The sequence below is a fragment of the Salvelinus namaycush genome, unplaced genomic scaffold, assembly GCF_016432855.1.
Source record: "Salvelinus namaycush isolate Seneca unplaced genomic scaffold, SaNama_1.0 Scaffold182, whole genome shotgun sequence".
Lineage (NCBI taxonomy): Eukaryota > Metazoa > Chordata > Actinopteri > Salmoniformes > Salmonidae > Salvelinus > Salvelinus namaycush.
Window position 1 is genome coordinate 176,401 of NW_024058586.1, and position 20,482 is coordinate 196,882.

The following is a 20,482-nucleotide window of genomic DNA, read 5'->3' on the forward strand; positions in this document are numbered from 1 at the left end:
CACTGCCGGCCACTGGGTTTCTTGTCAATGCGATGTTTGGTAGTGAGTGGAAACGCCAAGCGGGTGTTTCACATTTATACATCTGGTGAAATATCTGTGCCATTGTTCTATCTGTGGTTAAACCACAGACAGAAGGGGTAACCCAGACACATCACAGTGGCTATAAAGTTGTAGCATCCCTTTAGAACATTTTCTCACCACCAAATATGTTAGTGAGAGGAAGTCCAGTCGCAGGTCGTGGGAGAAGATGGAACTTGTTGAAACTGTGTCCGACATTCTGCCAGTTTTCTCATTGATGAAACATATGATCTCGGTGTTCTGTTCCCAAAACAAGAATCTCTTACGAATACAGTGCACGAAGTTTTAGAGACTTGACGCTTTGCTAAAGTAAAAAAAAAAAAAAATTGTTTCGGAGTGCAAGGTCGAATTGAGTTTGTGCACACTCGCACTTCACAGAGGAGGCGATCCTTAACGGAACTATGCAAATAAATGCTATAATGTGCCAATATTTATATTGTATTTGTATTTATTATGCAAGGCTTGGCTTTGCCCACCTGGCTTGTTCTGCCGACTATGCTTAATTCGCTCCTACTGTAAACGACAGAGATGAACGATCTTGGGTTAATTATAAATCTCTTTGGTAAAACTACTCTTCCCAAGATGCTCCACGGTTGGCTAGTTGTTGCGGAGGAAATTTTACAGACAAAATATTCAATAAAACATTTACGATTACTAACCATAATTCACGTGTGATTACAAAAGTCCTTACACAAATCAAAAATAAAAGAGGCATGTTTTTACCATATACTTTCTCCACCCGAACCCACCCATATGACGCAGCGGAAGTCTGTCTAACTTCCTTTCCTCCATTCGGTGAGTACACGGTGACATCGTGGTCTCTGCCGCTCTTCTAAAAAGTATAGAAAATAATGTATTTTTCCATTCTAGGACCCTAGCTACTTTCCATTCGTAATAAGTGTTTGTGTTATTTTAACAGATCGCAGAAATGGGTCGCCGGCCAGCCCGATGGTGAGTGTTTTTGTCATGGTTTTAGCTCAAATAAAGTCTGACACTGGGTGAAAATACAAAATGGTGGATGTGTCTGCACCATGTGCAGTAATTAGCTAGCTACATTCGCAGGGTTGATGTCAAATTATTTATATGCCGTAACGTCAATTTGTGTGGTTTCATTCAACTAGCTTGCTTGATGCCATGTTACACACTGTTAGCGATGTCTACAGGCCTGTCATTCACCTAGCTATTGTAGCTAGCCGGATTAGAAGGGTAACACTGCTAATGGCATTAGGTAGCATAACTAGCCATTGCAACTTGTGGGTAGATCAACATACTTATTATGGAGTTTATTGGTTATTACGTTAGTCTGTGATTATTGGTACACATTACACAGCATAATGAGGTTTACTGTACAGAATAAAGATACGTGAAAGTCTAAACATCCTTAGGATCTCATTTACATACATATTTAGATGTTGTGGGTGTAGCGAAAGTATTTGTTTTCCTAGCTCCAACTGTGCAGTAATATCTAACAATACACACATCTAAAAGAATGGAATGTAGAAATAGTTAAACGAGCTGTGTGTTTCCACACTACAGGCAACTTCCTGGTCCTTATCCACTTATCTCTACAGAGAGATACAGGACGAGAGACTGCTTAGACACTATTACACTTGAATGCAATGACCAAGTCGCTCTGGATAAGTGTCTGCTAAGTTACTAAAAAATGTAATTAAATAAAAAATAAAGGCAAGCTGGGATAAAACGTTATGATAGAAAGAGGATAGTTTTTATATGAACATGTCTCCCAGGCCAGTGAGCGCTATCCTGAAGGGTTGTGGTTGATGTGTAGTGTAGATACAGTGATGGATATACGGTGCATTGACAGTATTCAGCCCCCTTCACTTTTTCCACATTTTGTTACGCTACAGCCTTAATCTAAAATGGGTTGGGGGGGATCAACATACAATACCCCATAATGACAAAGAAAATACAGATTTTTAGAAATTAGCAAATTAATGAAGAACAGATACCTTATATACAGGTATTCGTACCCTTTGCTATGGGACTCAATTGAGCTCAGGTGCATCCTGTTTCCTTTGATCATCCTTGAGGTTTCTACATCTTAATTGGAGTCCACCTGTGGTAAATTCAATTGATTGGACATGATTTGTAAAGGCACACCTGTCTATTTAAGGTCCCACAGTTGACAGAGCAAAAACCAAGCCATGAGGTCTAAGGAATTGTGACCTCCATCATTCTTAAATGGAAGAAGTTTGGTGCCACCAAGACTTTCTAGAGCTGGCCACGTGGCCAAACAGCAATTGGGGGAGAAGGGCCAATGTTCACTCTGGCAGAGCTCCACAGTTCCTCTGTGTAGATGGGAGAACCGTCCAGAAGGACAACCATCTCTGCAGCACTCCACTAATCATGCCTTTATGGTAGAGTGGCCAGACGGAAGCCACTCCTCAGTAAATGGAACATGACAGCCCGCTTGGAGTTTGTCAAAAGGCACCTAAAAGACTCGCAGACAATGAGAAACAAGATTCTCTGGTCTGATGAAACCAGGATTGAACTCTTTGGCCTGAATGCAAAGTGTCACGTCTGGAGGAAACCTGGCACCATCCCTATGGTGAAGCATGGTGGTGGCAGAAGCATGCTGTGGGGATGTTTTTAAGCGGCAGTGACTGGGAGACTAGTCAGGATCGAGTCAAAGATGAACGGACTGAGTACAGAGATCCTTGATGAAAACCTGTTCCAGAGTGCTCAGGACCTCAAACTGGGGCAACGGTTCACCTTCCAACAGGACAACGGCCCTAAGCACACAGTCAAGAGAACACAGGAGTGGCTTCAGGACAAGTCTCTGAATGTCCAGCCAGAGCCCGGACTTGAACCCGATCGAACATCTCTGGAGAGACCTGAAAATAGCTGTGCAGCAACGCTCCCCATCCAACCTGACAGAGCTTGAGAGGATCTACAGAGAAGGGGAGAAACTCCCCAAATAAAGGTGTGCAAATCTTGTCATACCCAAGAAGACTTGAGGCTGTAATAGCTGACAAAGGTGCTTCAACAAAGTACTGAAGGGTCTGAGTATTTATGTAAAAGTCATATTTCAGTTTACATACATTTGTACATGTTTTTGCTTTGTCATTATGAGGGTATGTGTGTAGATTGGGGAGGAAACAATTTTAGAATAAGGTTGTAACCTAACAATGTGGGAAAGTCAAGGGGTCTGAATACTTTCCGAAGGCGATGTGTATGTTTGTAAGGAGGGATGGGATGTGTACTATATCCATAATGTCTATCTGAAGAGAACGTAGGATAGAATGGTGTGTGTGTATATACACACAGCAATGGTTGAATAGGATGGCATTGACTAGAATAGTGAATATACATATGAAGTGGGTAAAACGGTATGTAAACATTATAGTGACCAGTGATTCTATGTACATTGGGCAGCAGCATCTACGGTGCAGAGTTGAGTAACTGGGTGGTAGCTGGCTAGTGACCGTGACTAAGTTAATGGCAGGGTACTGGGTGGAGGCTGGCTAGTGACCGTGACTAAGTTAATGGCAGGGTACTGGGTGGAGGCTGGCTAGTGACCGTGACTAAGTTAATGGCAGGGTACTGGGTGGAGGCTGGCTAGTGATGGTTATTTAAGTCTGATGGCCTTGAGATAGAAGCTGTTTTTAGTCGTGGTCACCCCTGCAGCTTATTAAACCAGTGTGGCTCTAGTGTGCAGTGGCTGCCGACTAGGGTTGGGTGATATTACGTATCAGATTGACCGCTGTCGTTAATGGTTACTACGTTGTGAAGTGATGGTCAATGTATAGTTTAACTTGACTGGAACCACACAGTAAAGAGCTGAGTGACGTAGTCCTTTATAGCCTGCATAACCTCTCTCCTTTATAGCCTGCATAACCTCTCTCCTTTATAGCCTGCATAACCTCTCTCCTTTATAGCCTGCATAACCTCTCTCTATAAATGTTAAACAGTTTACAGAATGCAAGAGAGTAAAGTAGACTGAGTTGAGATTTTTACCAAAGCAGCCCAAAAGGTTTCCCGGTTCCATGTAGCTGAAGCCCATTTAATGTTTTTATAGTGGACAATCCAGTCCATTTTAAAACCCCCATTTTAGTCATATCTGTTTCTTCTGAATGACTTCAGTTTTTATGCCTGCTGGCTTCCTCCCTCCCTCGGTACTTCATGAACAATGAATTTAACGGCTGAAGTTCAGTTTTGAGTAACCTAAGAACATGGTAGGCCTAAGGCAATCGGGTAGAACAAACAATAGAAACATGGAAACATGGGGAAATCTAAGGAATAGTTTACCACAAACCTTAGTTGAGCAAAGATTCATCTAAAATAAATGATGCCCCCTCCTTGCAGTTTTGAACCAAACGGCCAAAAGCCAAATCCTACTAATTAAAATAGCATATCAAAAGCATTAAAGGAGTGTGTCACTTTTACTACTTAATGTTAGATGTTTCCTCACCTTGAAAGTAGTCTGGTCCAGGAGAAACTAATCAATGGTTCGGTTTTCTTTAAACAGTCACTACAAACTTTAGCCACCACAAGTTATAGTGATGGGGGCATGTTTTTTTTGTTTGTCCAAGTTACATCAAACTATATATATGGATATTTCAGGTGATTTGGGCTCTTTAAAAATGTTCACATCACTTCCATTGTTAGCTTGTGGTGGCTACGGTCAGCGGAAGTTTCTAGTGGCTGTTTAAAGAGCTGAACCGTGGATTAGTTTCTCCCGGCCCGTAGACTACTTTCAAGCCGAGGAAACATCTCAAATCAAGTTGTAAAATACTCCTTTAAGACAAGTTTTTAGTTATGGAGTTTCTTTGTCGCTCAGATGGTAGATAATGGTGCTTGTAATACCAGGGTAGTGGGTTCGATTCCCGGGACCACCCATATGTAATGTATTATACACGCATTAGTCGCTTTGTATAAAATACATGTATTATTAAATAGTGTTTTAATGTCATAAAGTTTCAGCTTTCAAATGGGAACAACTGAGTCTGTCTATAGGTGATTCTTTATCACAACTTTATTTGAAAGGACAACTTTTACAGGCATGAAGGGAAATAGAGCGACCGATATCAAGATGGAATGTAAGTCGCTCTGGATAAGAGCGTCTGCTAAATGACTTAAATGTAAATGTAAGTCAAAAGGGAACTTTGAGCTGAGCAAAGCTTATGAAGGAAATGTGTAGAGCCTATTTCCATAGCCTATTATTGACCGTGTATATTTAACCTACCAACACGTTGTAGTCTAGGTCTAATAAGAGGAAGATTATCCTCTTCTGGGGAGCGTGGAGTTGTCCTCTGCAGCCGGGCTTTTCAACCAATCACAGGGCGCGCAGCCAGTGATGCTATCTTGTGTGTCAACACTTTTCTTGCTGTAGAGAGGAATAGGCAACTTTTCTTTTGGTGGCTGAAATATATTGTCATGGTTCCCCTCGTCTCCTGTATTTGTTTACGCCAGCAGTCCTTTTAGCAGCGTTTCTTCCATTTTACTTTTTGTGAGGTTGGCCAATAGGGGGCGCCGCCTTTGTATATCAATGTTTTATGGGTATTTAATCACGATTGGACAGAGGTTGACATCGCCTAACCCTTGTAGTGCGGACAGTGACTCTGTGGTTGTATATGAGGCCAGCTGGGAGGTGCTGGCACATTTTAAGGGACCTCTGAGGCAACATGCTGACAAGTTAGATTTCCTTTACACACTAATAAACATGGCGGTCTTCGGAGAACCTCTGATCACTCCTACATGGTTAGCATTTTCGTTGAATGTTAAAGTATCTGACAACCACTTGACCAACCCAACTGTATTAGTGCTACGAGCAGTTACTGTAGCTAGTCTGTTAGCTACGAGCAGTTACTGTAGCTGGTCTGTTAGCTACGAGCAGTTACTGTAGCTAGTCTGTTAGCTACGAGCAGTTACTGTAGCTGGTCTGTTAGCTACGAGCAGTTACTGTAGCTAGTCTGTTAGCTACGAGCAGTTACTGTAGCTAGTCTGTTAGCTACGAGCAGTTACTGTAGCTAGTCTGTTAGCTACGAGCAGTTACTGTAGCTGGTCTGTTAGCTACGAGCAGTTACTGTAGCTGGTCTGTTAGCTACGAGCAGTTACTGTAGCTGGTCTGTTAGCTACGAGCAGTTACTGTAGCTGGTCTGTTAGCTACGAGCAGTTACTGTAGCTGGTCTGTTAGCTACGAGCAGTTACTGTAGCTGGTCTGTTAGCTACGAGCAGTTACTGTAGCTGGTCTGTTAGCTACGAGCAGTTACTGTAGCTGGTCTGTTAGCTACGAGCAGTTACTGTAGCTGGTCTGTTAGCTACGAGCAGTTACTGTAGCTGGTCTGTTAGCTACGAGCAGTTACTGTAGCTGGTCTGTTAGCTACGAGCAGTTACTGTAGCTGGTCTGTTAGCTACGAGCAGTTACTGTAGCTGGTCTGTTAGCTACGAGCAGTTACTGTAGCTGGTCTGTTAGCTACGAGCAGTTACTGTAGCTGGTCTGTTAGCTACGAGCAGTTACTGTAGCTGGTCTGTTAGCTACGAGCAGTTACTGTAGCTGGTCTGTTAGCTACGAGCAGTTACTGTAGCTGGTCTGTTAGCTACGAGCAGTTACTGTAGCTGGTCTGTTAGCTACGAGCAGTTACTGTAGCTGGTCTGTTAGCTACGAGCAGTTACTGTAGCTGGTCTGTTAGCTACGAGCAGTTACTGTAGCTGGTCTGTTAGCTACGAGCAGTTACTGTAGCTGGTCTGTTAGCTACGAGCAGTTACTGTAGCTGGTCTGTTAGCTACGAGCAGTTACTGTAGCTGGTCTGTTAGCTACGAGCAGTTACTGTAGCTGGTCTGTTAGCTACGAGCAGTTACTGTAGCTGGTCTGTTAGCTACGAGCAGTTACTGTAGCTGGTCTGTTAGCTACGAGCAGTTACTGTAGCTGGTCTGTTAGCTACGAGCAGTTACTGTAGCTGGTCTGTTAGCTACGAGCAGTTACTGTAGCTGGTCTGTTAGCTACGAGCAGTTACTGTAGCTGGTCTGTTAGCTACGAGCAGTTACTGTAGCTGGTCTGTTAGCTACGAGCAGTTACTGTAGCTGGTCTGTTAGCTACGAGCAGTTACTGTAGCTGGTCTGTTAGCTACGAGCAGTTACTGTAGCTGGTCTGTTAGCTACGAGCAGTTACTGTAGCTGGTCGGTTAGCTACGAGCAGTTACTGTAGCTGGTCGGTTAGCTACGAGCAGTTACTGTAGCTGGTCGGTTAGCTACGAGCAGTTACTGTAGCTGGTCGGTTAGCTACGAGCAGTTACTGTAGCTGGTCGGTTAGCTACGAGCAGTTACTGTAGCTGGTCGGTTAGCTACGAGCAGTTACTGTAGCTGGTCGGTTAGCTACGAGCAGTTACTGTAGCTGGTCGGTTAGCTACGAGCAGTTACTGTAGCTGGTCGGTTAGCTACGAGCAGTTACTGTAGCTGGTCGGTTAGCTACGAGCAGTTACTGTAGCTGGTCGGTTAGCTACGAGCAGTTACTGTAGCTGGTCGGTTAGCTACGAGCAGTTACTGTAGCTGGTCGGTTAGCTACGAGCAGTTACTGTAGCTGGTCGGTTAGCTACGAGCAGTTACTGTAGCTGGTCGGTTAGCTACGAGCAGTTACTGTAGCTGGTCGGTTAGCTACGAGCAGTTACTGTAGCTGGTCGGTTAGCTACGAGCAGTTACTGTAGCTGGTCGGTTAGCTACGAGCAGTTACTGTAGCTGGTCGGTTAGCTACGAGCAGTTACTGTAGCTGGTCGGTTAGCTACGAGCAGTTACTGTAGCTGGTCGGTTAGCTACGAGCAGTTACTGTAGCTGGTCGGTTAGCTACGAGCAGTTACTGTAGCTGGTCGGTTAGCTACGAGCAGTTACTGTAGCTGGTCGGTTAGCTACGAGCAGTTACTGTAGCTGGTCGGTTAGCTACGAGCAGTTACTGTAGCTGGTCGGTTAGCTACGAGCAGTTACTGTAGCTGGTCGGTTAGCTACGAGCAGTTACTGTAGCTGGTCGGTTAGCTACGAGCAGTTACTGTAGCTGGTCGGTTAGCTACGAGCAGTTACTGTAGCTGGTCGGTTAGCTACGAGCAGTTACTGTAGCTGGTCGGTTAGCTACGAGCAGTTACTGTAGCTGGTCGGTTAGCTACGAGCAGTTACTGTAGCTGGTCGGTTAGCTACGAGCAGTTACTGTAGCTGGTCGGTTAGCTACGAGCAGTTACTGTAGCTGGTCGGTTAGCTACGAGCAGTTACTGTAGCTGGTCGGTTAGCTACGAGCAGTTACTGTAGCTGGTCGGTTAGCTACGAGCAGTTACTGTAGCTGGTCGGTTAGCTACGAGCAGTTACTGTAGCTGGTCGGTTAGCTACGAGCAGTTACTGTAGCTGGTCGGTTAGCTACGAGCAGTTACTGTAGCTGGTCTGTTAGCTACGAGCAGTTACTGTAGCTGGTCGGTTAGCTACGAGCAGTTACTGTAGCTGGTCGGTTAGCTACGAGCAGTTACTGTAGCTGGTCGGTTAGCTACGAGCAGTTACTGTAGCTGGTCGGCAGATAATTGTTAGATTTAACCATCTGTCTCTTCCTCAGCTACCGCTACTGCAAGAACAAGCCCTACCCCAAATCCCGTTTCTGTCGCGGTGTGCCTGGTAAGTTCTCTCTCCTTTACCTTGAGGTTATTCCCACTCAAACAAGCTCATTTCAGTTGGCCCAGAACAGAGCAGTTAGCCTTCAGTGTACATTTAAGGGCCAATGTCAATTGCATGCTAAATTGACTGCATCACTAGTCTTTGAGATGTGTTGAAGGCACCGAACTGTTGAAATGGCTCAGCTCAGACACCCATACGTACCCCACAAGACATGCCACCAGGGGTCTCTTCACAATTTAGAACAGAGGCTAGGAAACTCACAGTACTATGTGGAACTCTATTCCTCATCAAGTAAAGCAGTAAAATTAGATAAAATACTCATACCTCTCAGGACAACACGGACTGTGAAGACACACTCTAGTAATACACCCGTTGTGTTGTACATTTGTAATGTTTTTTTATTTGATGGAGGCTGTTGCGTTTTATGTCATTGTTTATTCCTGTTTGACCCCAGGAAGAGTAGCTGTTGCAGCAGCTAATGAGGAATCTAATAAATACTAAACGGGAACATAAGTGTTCTTAACTGCAGCTTATTAAGCCGACCAGTCCCGCTGCAGTGCGGTTCTGGTGTGCAATGGCTGCAGACAGTGACTCTGTGGTTGTGTATGAGGCCAGCTGGGAGGTGCTGGCCCCTTTAAGGGACCGCTGAGACAACACTTTACAACTACTGAGGGTGTAGCTAGTTAACTCTGTTGTCTACTTGGTCACTTACAGCTGTAATATGTAACCTTTTTGAGTGACCAGTCCCAATTTCACAGAAGTGACTTATATACTGGACAAAAATGTAAACACAACTTGTAAATTGTTGGTTCTGTGTTTTCATGAGCTGAAATAACAGATCCCAGCAACTTTCCAAAAGCACAAATGTATTTCTCTCAATTTTGTGCACAAATTTGTTTACATCCCTGTTAGTGAGAATTTTTCCTTTGCCACAAGTATCCATCCAACTGAAAGGCGTGGCATATCAAGAAGCTGATTAAACAGCAGGATCATTACACAGGTGCACCTTGTACTGGGGACAATAAAAGACCGCTTTAAAATGTGCAGTTTTGTCACACAACACAATGTCACAGATGTCTCAAGCTTTGAGGGAGCGTGCAATTGGCATGCTGACTGCAGGAATGTCAACCATAGCTGTTGCCAGAGAATTTGTACATTTCTGTAAAATGTACATTTCTCTACCATAAGCCGCCTACAACGTAGTTTTAGAAATTGTCAGTACGTCCAACCGGGCCTCAACTGCAGACCATATGTAACCACGCAGGCCCAGGACCCCACAGCCGGCTTCACCTACGTGATCGTCTGAGACCAGCCACCCGGACAGCTGTGGGTTTGCTCATCCAAAGAACTTCTGCACAAACGTCTCGGGAAGCTGTGCTCGTTGTCCTCACCGGCGTCTTGACCTGACTGCAGTTCGGCGTCCTCACCAGGGTCTTGACCTGACTGCAGTTCGGCGTCCTCACCAGGGTCTTGACCTGACTGCAGTTCGGCGTCCTCACCAGGGTCTTGACCTGACTGCAGTTCGGCGTCCTCACCAGGGTCTTGACCTGACTGCAGTTCGGCGTCGTAACCAGGGTCTTGACCTGACTGCAGTTTGGCGTCGTAACCAGGGTCTTGACCTGACTGCCGTTTGGCGTCGTAACCAGGGTCTTGACCTGACTGCCGTTTGGTGTCGTAACCGACTTCAGTGGGCAAATGCTCTTCTTCGATGGCCGCTGACACGCTGGAGAAGTGTGCTCTTCACAGATGAATCCCGGTTTCAACTGTACCGGGTAGACGGTGTGTGGGCGAGTGGTTTGCTGATGTCAACGTTGTGAAGAGTTCCTCGCAGTGGGGTTACGGTATGGGCAGGGATAAGCTACGGACAACTAAACACAATTGCATTTTGGTCAAGTGGTTGTCATGTCACAAGGATCCGTACACTATTCCTAGAAGCTGAAAATGTCCCAGTTCTTCCATGGCCTGCATACCTACCAGACATGTCACCCATTAAGCATGTTTGGGATGCTCTGGCTCAATATTTACAACGGTGTGTTCCAGTTCCTGCCAATATCCAGCCACTTTTGACAGCCATTGAAGTGGGACAACATTCCACAGGCCACAATCAACAGCCTGATCAGCTCTATGCGAAGGAGATGTGTTGCGCTGTATGAGGCAAATGGTGGTCACACCAGATACTGACTGGTTCTCTGATCCACGCCCCTGTTTAAAAAAAATTTTGGGGGGGGGTATCTGTGACGAACCGATAGACCCAGTCACGTGAAATCCATAAAGGCTGAATTAATGGATTTTAATTGCCTGAATTGTTGCGTTTTTATATTTTTACTCGGTGTAGATGTCACTCGTTGAAACCAGGTATAAGAAGGGGCTGATTTATTTCTATGCCTTTTAAGTTTTTGGGTCTTTTGGTTTTGTACACCAGCTGAAAATACAATATTTTTGGTTAGGTAAAATATATTTCACAGTGGTTCAGATGCTACAATGATTCTCTACACCGGGGTTTTCCTAACGTGGTCCTGAAGGTGCGTTTTGGATTATGCCCCTGGCACTACACAGCTGATTCACAAAACAACTCATTAAGCTTTTATTTGCATCCGCTGTGTAGTGCTGCGGGGGGGGGGGAACAAAGCGTGCACCGGGTGGGGCCAGGCCCGAGTTTGGGAAACCCTGCTCTACTTTAGTTTAGTCACCAAGTGAAATTAGGTGAACTCATAGACTTGTAGCAAACAGGAAATTGAGTGATTTCTTGCATAGTGCACCTTTTTTTAAAGACATTGAAACCAACATTAACTAGTGTAAACTCTCTCCTGTTGTTTACCTCTGTAGATCCTAAGATCAGGATCTTTGACCTGGGCAGGAAGAAGGCCAGGGTGGATGAGTTCCCTCTGTGTGGTCACATGGTCTCTGACGAGTACGAGCAGCTGTCATCTGAAGGTGAGGGGGCGTCTCTGGAGACAGTCAGCTGACACACTCACTCATTGACAATGTTACACATGTACTGTCTTCTGAAATGCAAGGTCAGATCGCCGTTTCGTATTAAATCTACTTTCTATATCTCTAGCTCTTCCCCTCATCCCTCTCCTCTGGGGGCGGCCCGTGTTAACTCTCCCGTCTCTCCTCTGGGGGCGGCCTGTGTTAACTCTCCCGTCTCTCCTCTAGCTCTGGAGGCAGCCCGTATCTGTGCCAACAAGTACATGGTGAAGACTTGTGGGAAAGACGGCTTCCACATCCGGGTCCGCCTGCACCCCTTCCATGTCATCCGTATCAACAAGATGTTGTCCTGTGCCGGGGCTGACAGGTACAGCACGCTGTTCTAAACTCCTAAAACACACCTGCAGCTTATTAAGCCGACCCGTCCCGCTGCAGTGCGGTTCTGGTGTGCAATGGCTGCAGACAGTGACTCTGTGGTTGTGTATGAGGCCAGCTGGGAGGTGCTGGCCCCTTTAAGGGACCGCTGAGACAACACTTTACAACTGATGCTGCTGTGTGTCAGACCAGGGCTGACTGGGGATTGTAGACCAGGACGCTGGCTAGATACTGCTCTGCCTCTGTCAGCTGGTATGGGCAGGCTGGTAATATGGACAAGGTGCTGCTACATGTCCATGACCAGCAAATAGGCCTCTGGTCAACAGTAGTGAACTACGTTGTACAGAGGTCAACAACCTTTTCTGAGTCGAAAAGCAAGTAGGAAACTACCCCTCAGATTTAATTAAAAACAGTTCTGTGGGTGGTGGGATTACTGTTTTAGAAGTTGGCAAAATGTTGCTATTTGCTAATTTCTTGCTGTACTGCACTTTTTCTAGTTGGTGACCTTCATTAGACTCATTCCACGTGTCCAAGAACATTAAATGTGTCGTCCCATAATTAAATGTGTTCTGTCTGTGCGTCAATGAAACGTTTTTCTGTGTTTCTAGGCTCCAGACGGGGATGCGTGGTGCGTTCGGGAAACCCCTGGGCACCGTGGCCCGTGTTAGAATCGGTCAGGTGATCATGTCTGTCCGCACCAAGGCCAGCAACAAGGAGCACATCATCGAGGCTCTACGCAGAGCCAAGTTCAAGTTCCCCGGACGCCAGAAGGTAACTCACTCGGACACACAACACACTGGGGATAACTGATCAAATGTGATATAAATACATTGAATAACAGATTCACTACAACCGATGGGTCCCCAAAAGTTCTGAAGTGTCTGTCCTATATCTGAGAGACGGAAGAAAGATCCGATTTAAAAACAACATATTTAACCTCCTATTTTTGGCACTAAACAGTCTTCACATATACCTCCATAATTGTGTTGTACCTTCAGGTGAGTCTTGCAGCCTGGGGGCCACAAAACAACCAACATTGAGACTCACCTTTCCAGAGGGGTCATCATAGTGTAGCCCAAACGGTTTGGACTCAACAGATACAAGTTGGCAGATCAGCTCTAATGACTTCGGAGAAGTCCAAGACACTTGAGGTTTTAGCGTAAACGGAGAACACCACTGAGAGTCTCCTTTCCATCCAGGTCATAATAGTTTGTAGCCAAACCGTTCATATGTTAGAGGTTTTTTGAGGAGTCTGATTTTCAAGTTTGTCTCATGGTCTGACAAACAACGCTCTAGCTATGCCACCTTTCACCGCAGATGCGTAAGTGTGACATCGGCAGACGCGGTGGATTGAGACTCGTCCAATGCAAAGATCTCTAGCTTACTGGCAGAGTTTTATGGATAGTTTTATGCTAATTATATTTCTGACTCTGGGGGTTTTAAACGTCTACGGTCCACGTTCCTTTACACACTGAGAAACATTACTGTCTGTAGAGGACCTCTGATCACTCACCTCTCCCTCCCTCCCTCAGATCCACATGTCTAAGAAGTACGGCTTCACTAAGTTCAACGCCGTGGACTTTGATCAAATGATGGCTGAAAAGCGTGTGATTCCTGATGGCTGTGGGGTGAAATACATCCCCTCGACGGGCCCTCTGGCTCGCTGGAAGAAGATTCACGCCATCTAGACACTGACTAGACATGCTTTTAACATCCCATAGGATGTCTGGTCCCCAGCTTCACGAGAGGTCAGACATGGTGAATAAATACATCTGAATAGTCAGCCAATAAAGATTAAACTGACCTGGGTCTCATTGTTGTGCCTTTCACTGCTGATTCTGACTTCAGATGAGGGGTTGACTTGGGCAAGGTGAGTAAAGGGGTAGAACTTCATAATGAGCAAATGTATCTTTAACTGAAATATTAACTAGGAACACCAGTATTGTACATTGAAGTACTGCCGATGGTGATTTTAGCATGTACATCTTGGGGCAAACTCGTCCCAAAACAAGTTGGGCTGTGTGCCAGCAAGCCACTACATTTATTAACATTGCACTATAACCGGGCCTACATAAATCTGTCCGAACAGCAGAGATTTCTTTTCAGCACCATTGGGTGAATCCGTACTGTTATCAGCGGAGCCTTGTCTGGCAGCGAAACAGTTCATTCAGCCTCATTTACTGTCTTTTAATAAACATAGCTGATATGGCTGACTTAAACAAATGTGGTTTCTATTGACAATTGATATGTATAAACTATGGCATAAGGGGATGACGAGTGAATAAGAGGCACCCGGTAATTTAGATTAAGACAATGAGCAAGCGTAGGTGGCTATTTGACAGTGCACTAACTGAATTCAGAACATGGGCCATTCTTAGTTTACTCCCTGTACACCAAGTCAGAACTGTAGGCTAAAGGGGGGCATATAAGCAGACAATGAAAGCTCTTACACTATTCAAATATTACTTTTGTCTAAAACAGGCTACATGTGCACTGCCAAGTCAGAACTGTGGGCTGAGTTATGAGGGGAAATGGACCAAATTATTAGTAGCCCATGTGCCTCACCCTAACAGCTTACTACACAATATACACTAACCATTATTTTCTTAGCTACATTATACACATCTCCCTGGCATATTACATAATTTCTACATTATACACATCTCCCTGGCATATTACATAATTTATGCAGCAGCATACACAACATTTGTGCTCAATTGTACAGGAAGGTGGCGGTCCTGGTGGGGAAATTGTCATTTTCTGGATTTATAGTGCTTCCAAGACCACTGGGAACTCTATTGCAGTACCCAAGGGGCTTGAATTTGAGCTCTCCATAGATTTCGCAATTAGGTAATGTCCCCATGAATGACAGAACATTGAGCCAATCATGGCGCAAGGAGGACATAACCTCAATGATTATCCCACAGGGTGGCGCACAATCGGCCCAGCGCCGTCCGAGTTTGGTCGGTGTAGGCAGTCATTGTAAATAAGAATTTGTTCTTAACTGACCTGCCTAGTTAAGTGAAGGTTAAATAAAAATGTATATATATTTTTTTTCATTGTTTGCAAACTGGTATGCGACACGTATTATTGCCAAAATGGCTTAAAGTTTCAACCAGAGCCTCTGGTCCAGAGCGCTTTAGAAGAGCCGTGACATGAGAAATTAAAACAGCCAGTTCTCATTTTGGATAGTAGTACTCAGTGGCGACCCGTTATTCAGGGCAGAGCTACATTTATTTAGCCTGATTTACATTACCCATAAGCACTTGTTGCGTTGCGTCGGATGTGCATTTCAATGGGCACGTCAAGCGTGGAAGCGCAACGTCCCCCTGTGGTTGAAATGCATGACGGACGCCTCATACTTTCAGTTTTGAAACTTTTCGTCTTCAATCCAGCCAGTCTGTCAAAGAACAGGAAGTTACCAAACCACAGAATATGAACATTGGCTTGCTATAAAGTTGGAGGAAAAAGTAATTAAACTACCTGCTATCACCTGAAACAAAATATGTATCCTGTCTTGAATGAAAAGGTCACTTTGCAAGCTCCCCAAATAATTGTGATCTCTGACTAAAGGGCTCCATCTTGCGTTACAAACGCTGCACTTGTCTGTTCAGTAACGGGACTGAAGATGACACACTGCGTAAGGGCATTATAGACGGGTTGTTTAGCAACAGTCAAAGATTAACACGATAAAAAGTCAATGGATCATGTTGTAATTTATTGGGGGAACTCCCTTTATTAATGTGTAAGCCCATAGCTGCCACCTAAATAGGGAAAATTCAGAGATATGTGTTGCTAGTGTAACCGCTGTGAAATGGCTAGCTAGTTAGCGGTGGTGCGCGCTAATAGCGTTTCAATCGGGGAAGTCACTCGCTCTGAGACCTTGAAGTAGTTGTGGGGTTGAATTGGGAAATTCATTTCAGAAATGTCCTCTGTACCGGTACACCCTGTATATAGCTTCGCTATTGTTATTTTTCAGCTGCTCTTCAATTATTTGTTACTTTTATTTTTTACTTTCTTAACTACATTGTTGGTTAAGGGCTTGTCAGTCAGCATTTCACTGTGAGGTCTACTACACCTGTTGTATTCAGCATTTCACTGTAAGGTCTACTACACCTGTTTTATTCAGCATTTCACTGTAAGGTCTACTACACCTGTTGTATTCAGCATTTCACTGTGAGGTCTACTACATCTGTTGTATTCAGCATTTCACTGTGAGGTCTACTACACCTGTTGTATTCAGCATTTCACTGTAAGGTCTACTACACCTGTTGTATTCAGCATTTCACTGTAAGGTCTACCTACACCTGTTGTATTCAGCATTTCACTGTAAGGTCTACTACACCTGTTGTATTCAGCATTTCACTGTGAGGTCTACTACACCTGTTGTATTCAGCATTTCACTGTAAGGTCTACTACACCTGTTGTATTCGGCATTTCACTGTAAGGTCTACTACACCTGTTGTATTCGGCATTTCACTGTAAGGTCTACTACACCTGTTGTATTCAGCATTTCACTGTAAGGTCTACTACACCTGTTGTATTCAGCATTTCACTGTGAGGTCTACTACACCTGTTGTATTCAGCATTTCACTGTAAGGTCTACTACACCTGTTGTATTCAGCATTTCACTGTGAGGTCTACTACACCTGTTGTATTCAGCATTTCACTGTGAGGTCTACTACACCTGTTGTATTCAGCATTTCACTGTGAGGTCTACTACACCTGTTGTATTCAGCATGTCACTGTGAGGTCTACTACACCTGTTGTATTCAGCATTTCACTGTAAGGTCTACTACACCTGTTGTATTCAGCATTTCACTGTAAGGTCTACTACACCTGTTGTATTCGGCATTTCACTGTAAGGTCTACTACACCTGTTGTATTCAGCATTTCACTGTAAGGTCTACTACACCTGTTGTATTCAGCATTTCACTGTGAGGTCTACTACACCTGTTGTATTCAGCATTTCACTGTGAGGTCTACTACACCTGTTGTATTCAGCATTTCACTGTAAGGTCTACTACACCTGTTGTATTCAGCATTTCACTGTGAGGTCTACTACACCTGTTGTATTCAGCATTTCACTGTAAGGTCTACTACACCTGTTGTATTCAGCATTTCACTGTAAGGTCTACTACACCTGTTGTATTCAGCATTTCACTGTAAGGTCTACTACACCTGTTGTATTCAGCATTTCACTGTAAGGTCTACTACACCTGTTGTATTCGGCATTTCACTGTAAGGTCTACTACACCTGTTGTATTCGGCATTTCACTGTAAGGTCTACTACACCTGTTGTATTCAGCATTTCACTGTGAGGTCTACTACACCTGTTGTATTCAGCATTTCACTGTGAGGTCTACTACACCTGTTGTATTCAGCATTTCACTGTGAGGTCTACTACACCTGTTGTATTCAGCATTTCACTGTGAGGTCTACTACACCTGTTGTATTCAGCATTTCACTGTGAGGTCTACTACACCTGTTGTATTCAGCATTTCACTGTGAGGTCTACTACACCTGTTGTATTCAGCATTTCACTGTGAGGTCTACTACACCTGTTGTATTCGGCATTTCACTGTAAGGTCTACTACACCTGTTGTATTCAGCATTTCACTGTGAGGTCTACTACACCTGTTGTATTCAGCATTTCACTGTGAGGTCTACTACACCTGTTGTATTCAGCATTTCACTGTAAGGTCTACTACACCTGTTGTATTCAGCATTTCACTGTAAGGTCTACTACACCTGTTGTATTCAACATTTCACTGTGAGGTCTACTACACCTGTTGTATTCAGCATGTCACTGTGAGGTCTACTACACCTGTTGTATTCAGCATTTCACTGTAAGGTCTACTACACCTGTTGTATTCAACATTTCACTGTGAGGTCTACTACACCTGTTGTATTCAGCATTTCACTGTAAGGTCTACTACACCTGTTGTATTCAGCATTTCACTGTGAGGTCTACTACACCTGTTGTATTCAGCATTTCACTGTGAGGTCTACTACACCTGTTGTATTCAGCATTTCACTGTAAGGTCTACTACACCTGTTGTATTCAGCATTTCACTGTAAGGTCTACTACACCTGTTGTATTCAGCATTTCACTGTAAGGTCTACTACACCTGTTGTATTCAGCATTTCACTGTGAGGTCTACTACACCTGTTGTATTCAGCATTTCACTGTGAGGTCTACTACACCTGTTGTATTCAGCATTTCACTGTGAGGTCTACTACACCTGTTGTATTCAGCATTTCACTGTAAGGTCTACTACACCTGTTGTATTCAGCATTTCACTGTGAGGTCTACTACACCTGTTGTATTCAGCATTTCACTGTAAGGTCTACTACACCTGTTGTATTCGGCATTTCACTGTGAGGTCTACTACACCTGTTGTATTCGGCATTTCACTGTGAGGTCTACTACACCTGTTGTATTCGGCATTTCACTGTAAGGTCTACTACACCTGTTGTATTCAGCATTTCACTGTAAGGTCTACTACACCTGTTGTATTCAGCATTTCACTGTGAGGTCTACTACACCTGTTGTATTCGGCATTTCACTGTGAGGTCTACTACACCTGTTGTATTCAGCATTTCACTGTGAGGTCTACTACACCTGTTGTATTCAGCATTTCACTGTAAGGTCTACTACACCTGTTGTATTCAGCATTTCACTGTGAGGTCTACTACACCTGTTGTATTCAGCATTTCACTGTGAGGTCTACTACACCTGTTGTATTCAGCATTTCACTGTAAGGTCTACTACACCTGTTGTATTCAGCATTTCACTGTAAGGTCTACCTACACCTGTTGTATTCAGCATTTCACTGTGAGGGCTACTACACCTGTTCTATTCAGCATTTCACTGTGAGGGCTACTAAACCTGTTGTATTCAGCATTTCACTGTGAGGGCTACTACACCTGTTGTATTCAGCATTTCACTGTAAGGTCTACTACACCTGTTGTATTCAGCATTTCACTGTAAGGTCTACTACACCTGTTGTATTCGGCATTTCACTGTGAGGTCTACTACACCTGTTGTATTCGGCATTTCACTGTGAGGTCTACTACACCTGTTGTATTCGGCATTTCACTGTCAGGTCTACTACACCTGTTGCATTCAGCATTTCACTGTCAGGTCTACTACACCTGTTGCATTCAGCATTTCACTGTCAGGTCTACTACACCTGTTGCATTCAGCATTTCACTGTAAGGTCTACACCTGTTGTATTCAGCATTTCACTGTAAGGTCTACTACACCTGTTGTATTCAGCATTTCACTGTGAGGTCTACTACACCTGTTGTATTCAGCATTTCACTGTAAGGTCTACTACACCTGTTGTATTCAGCATTTCACTGTAAGGTCTACTACACCTGTTGTATTCAGCATTTCACTGTGAGGTCTACTACACCTGTTGTATTCAGCATTTCACTGTGAGGTCTACTACACCTGTTGTATTCAGCATTTCACTAAGGTCTACTACACCTGTTGTATTCAGCATTTCACTGTAAGGTCTACTACACCTGTTGTATTCAGCATTTCACTGTAAGGTCTACCTACACCTGTTGTATTCAGCATTTCACTGTGAGGTCTACTACACCTGTTGTATTCAGCATTTCACTGTGAGGTCTACTACACCTGTTGTATTCAGCATTTCACTGTGAGGTCTACTACACCTGTTGTATTCAGCATTTCACTGTAAGGTCTACACCTGTTGTATTCAGCATTTCACTGTAAGGTCTACTACACCTGTTGTATTCAGCATTTCACTGTGAGGTCTACTACACCTGTTGTATTCAGCATTTCACTGTGAGGTCTACTACACCTGTTGTATTCAGCATTTCACTGTGAGGTCTACTACACCTGTTGTATTCAGCAATTCACTGTAAGGTCTATCTACACCTGTTGTATTACCAGAACTTTCACTGTAAGGTCTACCTACACCTGTTGTATTCAGCATTTCACTGTGAGGTCTACCTACACTTTGTATTCAGCATTTCACTGTGAGGCTACTACACCTGTTGTATTCAGCATTCACTGTGAGGTCTACTACACCTTTGTATTCAGCATTTCACTGTAATGTCTACTACACCTGTTGTAATTCGCATTTCACTGTGAGGTCTACTACACCTGTTGTATTCAGCATTTCAATGTAAAGGTCTACTACACCTGTTGTTTCAGCATTTCCACTGTAAGTCTACTACACCTGTTTTGTATTCAGCATGTCACTGTGAGTCTACTACACCTGTTGTATCAAGCATGTCACTGTGAGGTCTATACACCTGTGTATTCACCATTTTCACTGTGAGGTCTACTACACCTGTTGTATTCAACATTTCACTGTGAGGTCTACTACACCTGTTGTATTCAGCATTTCACTGTGAGTTCTACTACACCTGTTGTATTCAACATTCACTGTGAGGTCCTAACTACACCTGTTGTATTCCCGCATTTCACTGTGAGGTCTACTACACCTGTTGT

At 44.1% G+C, this 20,482-nt stretch overlaps 1 protein-coding gene and 2 non-coding genes across 3 annotated transcripts; all 3 read left to right on the forward strand.

Annotated features, from left to right (window-relative positions):
- The first annotated feature begins 870 nt into the window (after positions 1–870).
- Positions 871–13,800, forward strand: rpl10 (ribosomal protein L10). The gene is made up of 6 exons (XM_038983684.1): positions 871–1,029; positions 8,627–8,685; positions 11,512–11,619; positions 11,845–11,983; positions 12,600–12,762; positions 13,524–13,800. Exons 1-6 carry the CDS (start codon positions 1,007–1,009, stop codon positions 13,677–13,679), a joined length of 648 nt encoding a protein of 215 aa, XP_038839612.1. The 5' UTR covers positions 871–1,006; the 3' UTR covers positions 13,680–13,800.
- Positions 9,209–9,341, forward strand: LOC120037703. The gene has a single exon (XR_005474846.1). It is a non-coding gene; the product is annotated as a small nucleolar RNA SNORA70 (small nucleolar RNA).
- LOC120037704 lies at positions 12,018–12,150 on the forward strand. The gene has a single exon (XR_005474847.1). It is a non-coding gene; the product is annotated as a small nucleolar RNA SNORA70 (small nucleolar RNA).
- Positions 13,801–20,482: the final 6,682 nt, after the last annotated feature.

What these genes read in the sequence shown, in the direction of transcription:
- rpl10 (XM_038983684.1), top strand. Translation starts at nt 1,007, where the DNA reads ATGGGTCGCCGGCCAGCCCGATG. An exon ending in TCCTGTGCCGGGGCTGACAG is followed by an intron (nt 11,984 to 12,599) that starts GTACAGCACGCT and finishes CTGTGTTTCTAG; the next exon opens with GCTCCAGACGGGGATGCGTG. An exon ending in AGTTCCCCGGACGCCAGAAG is followed by an intron (nt 12,763 to 13,523) that starts GTAACTCACTCG and finishes TCCCTCCCTCAG; the next exon opens with ATCCACATGTCTAAGAAGTA.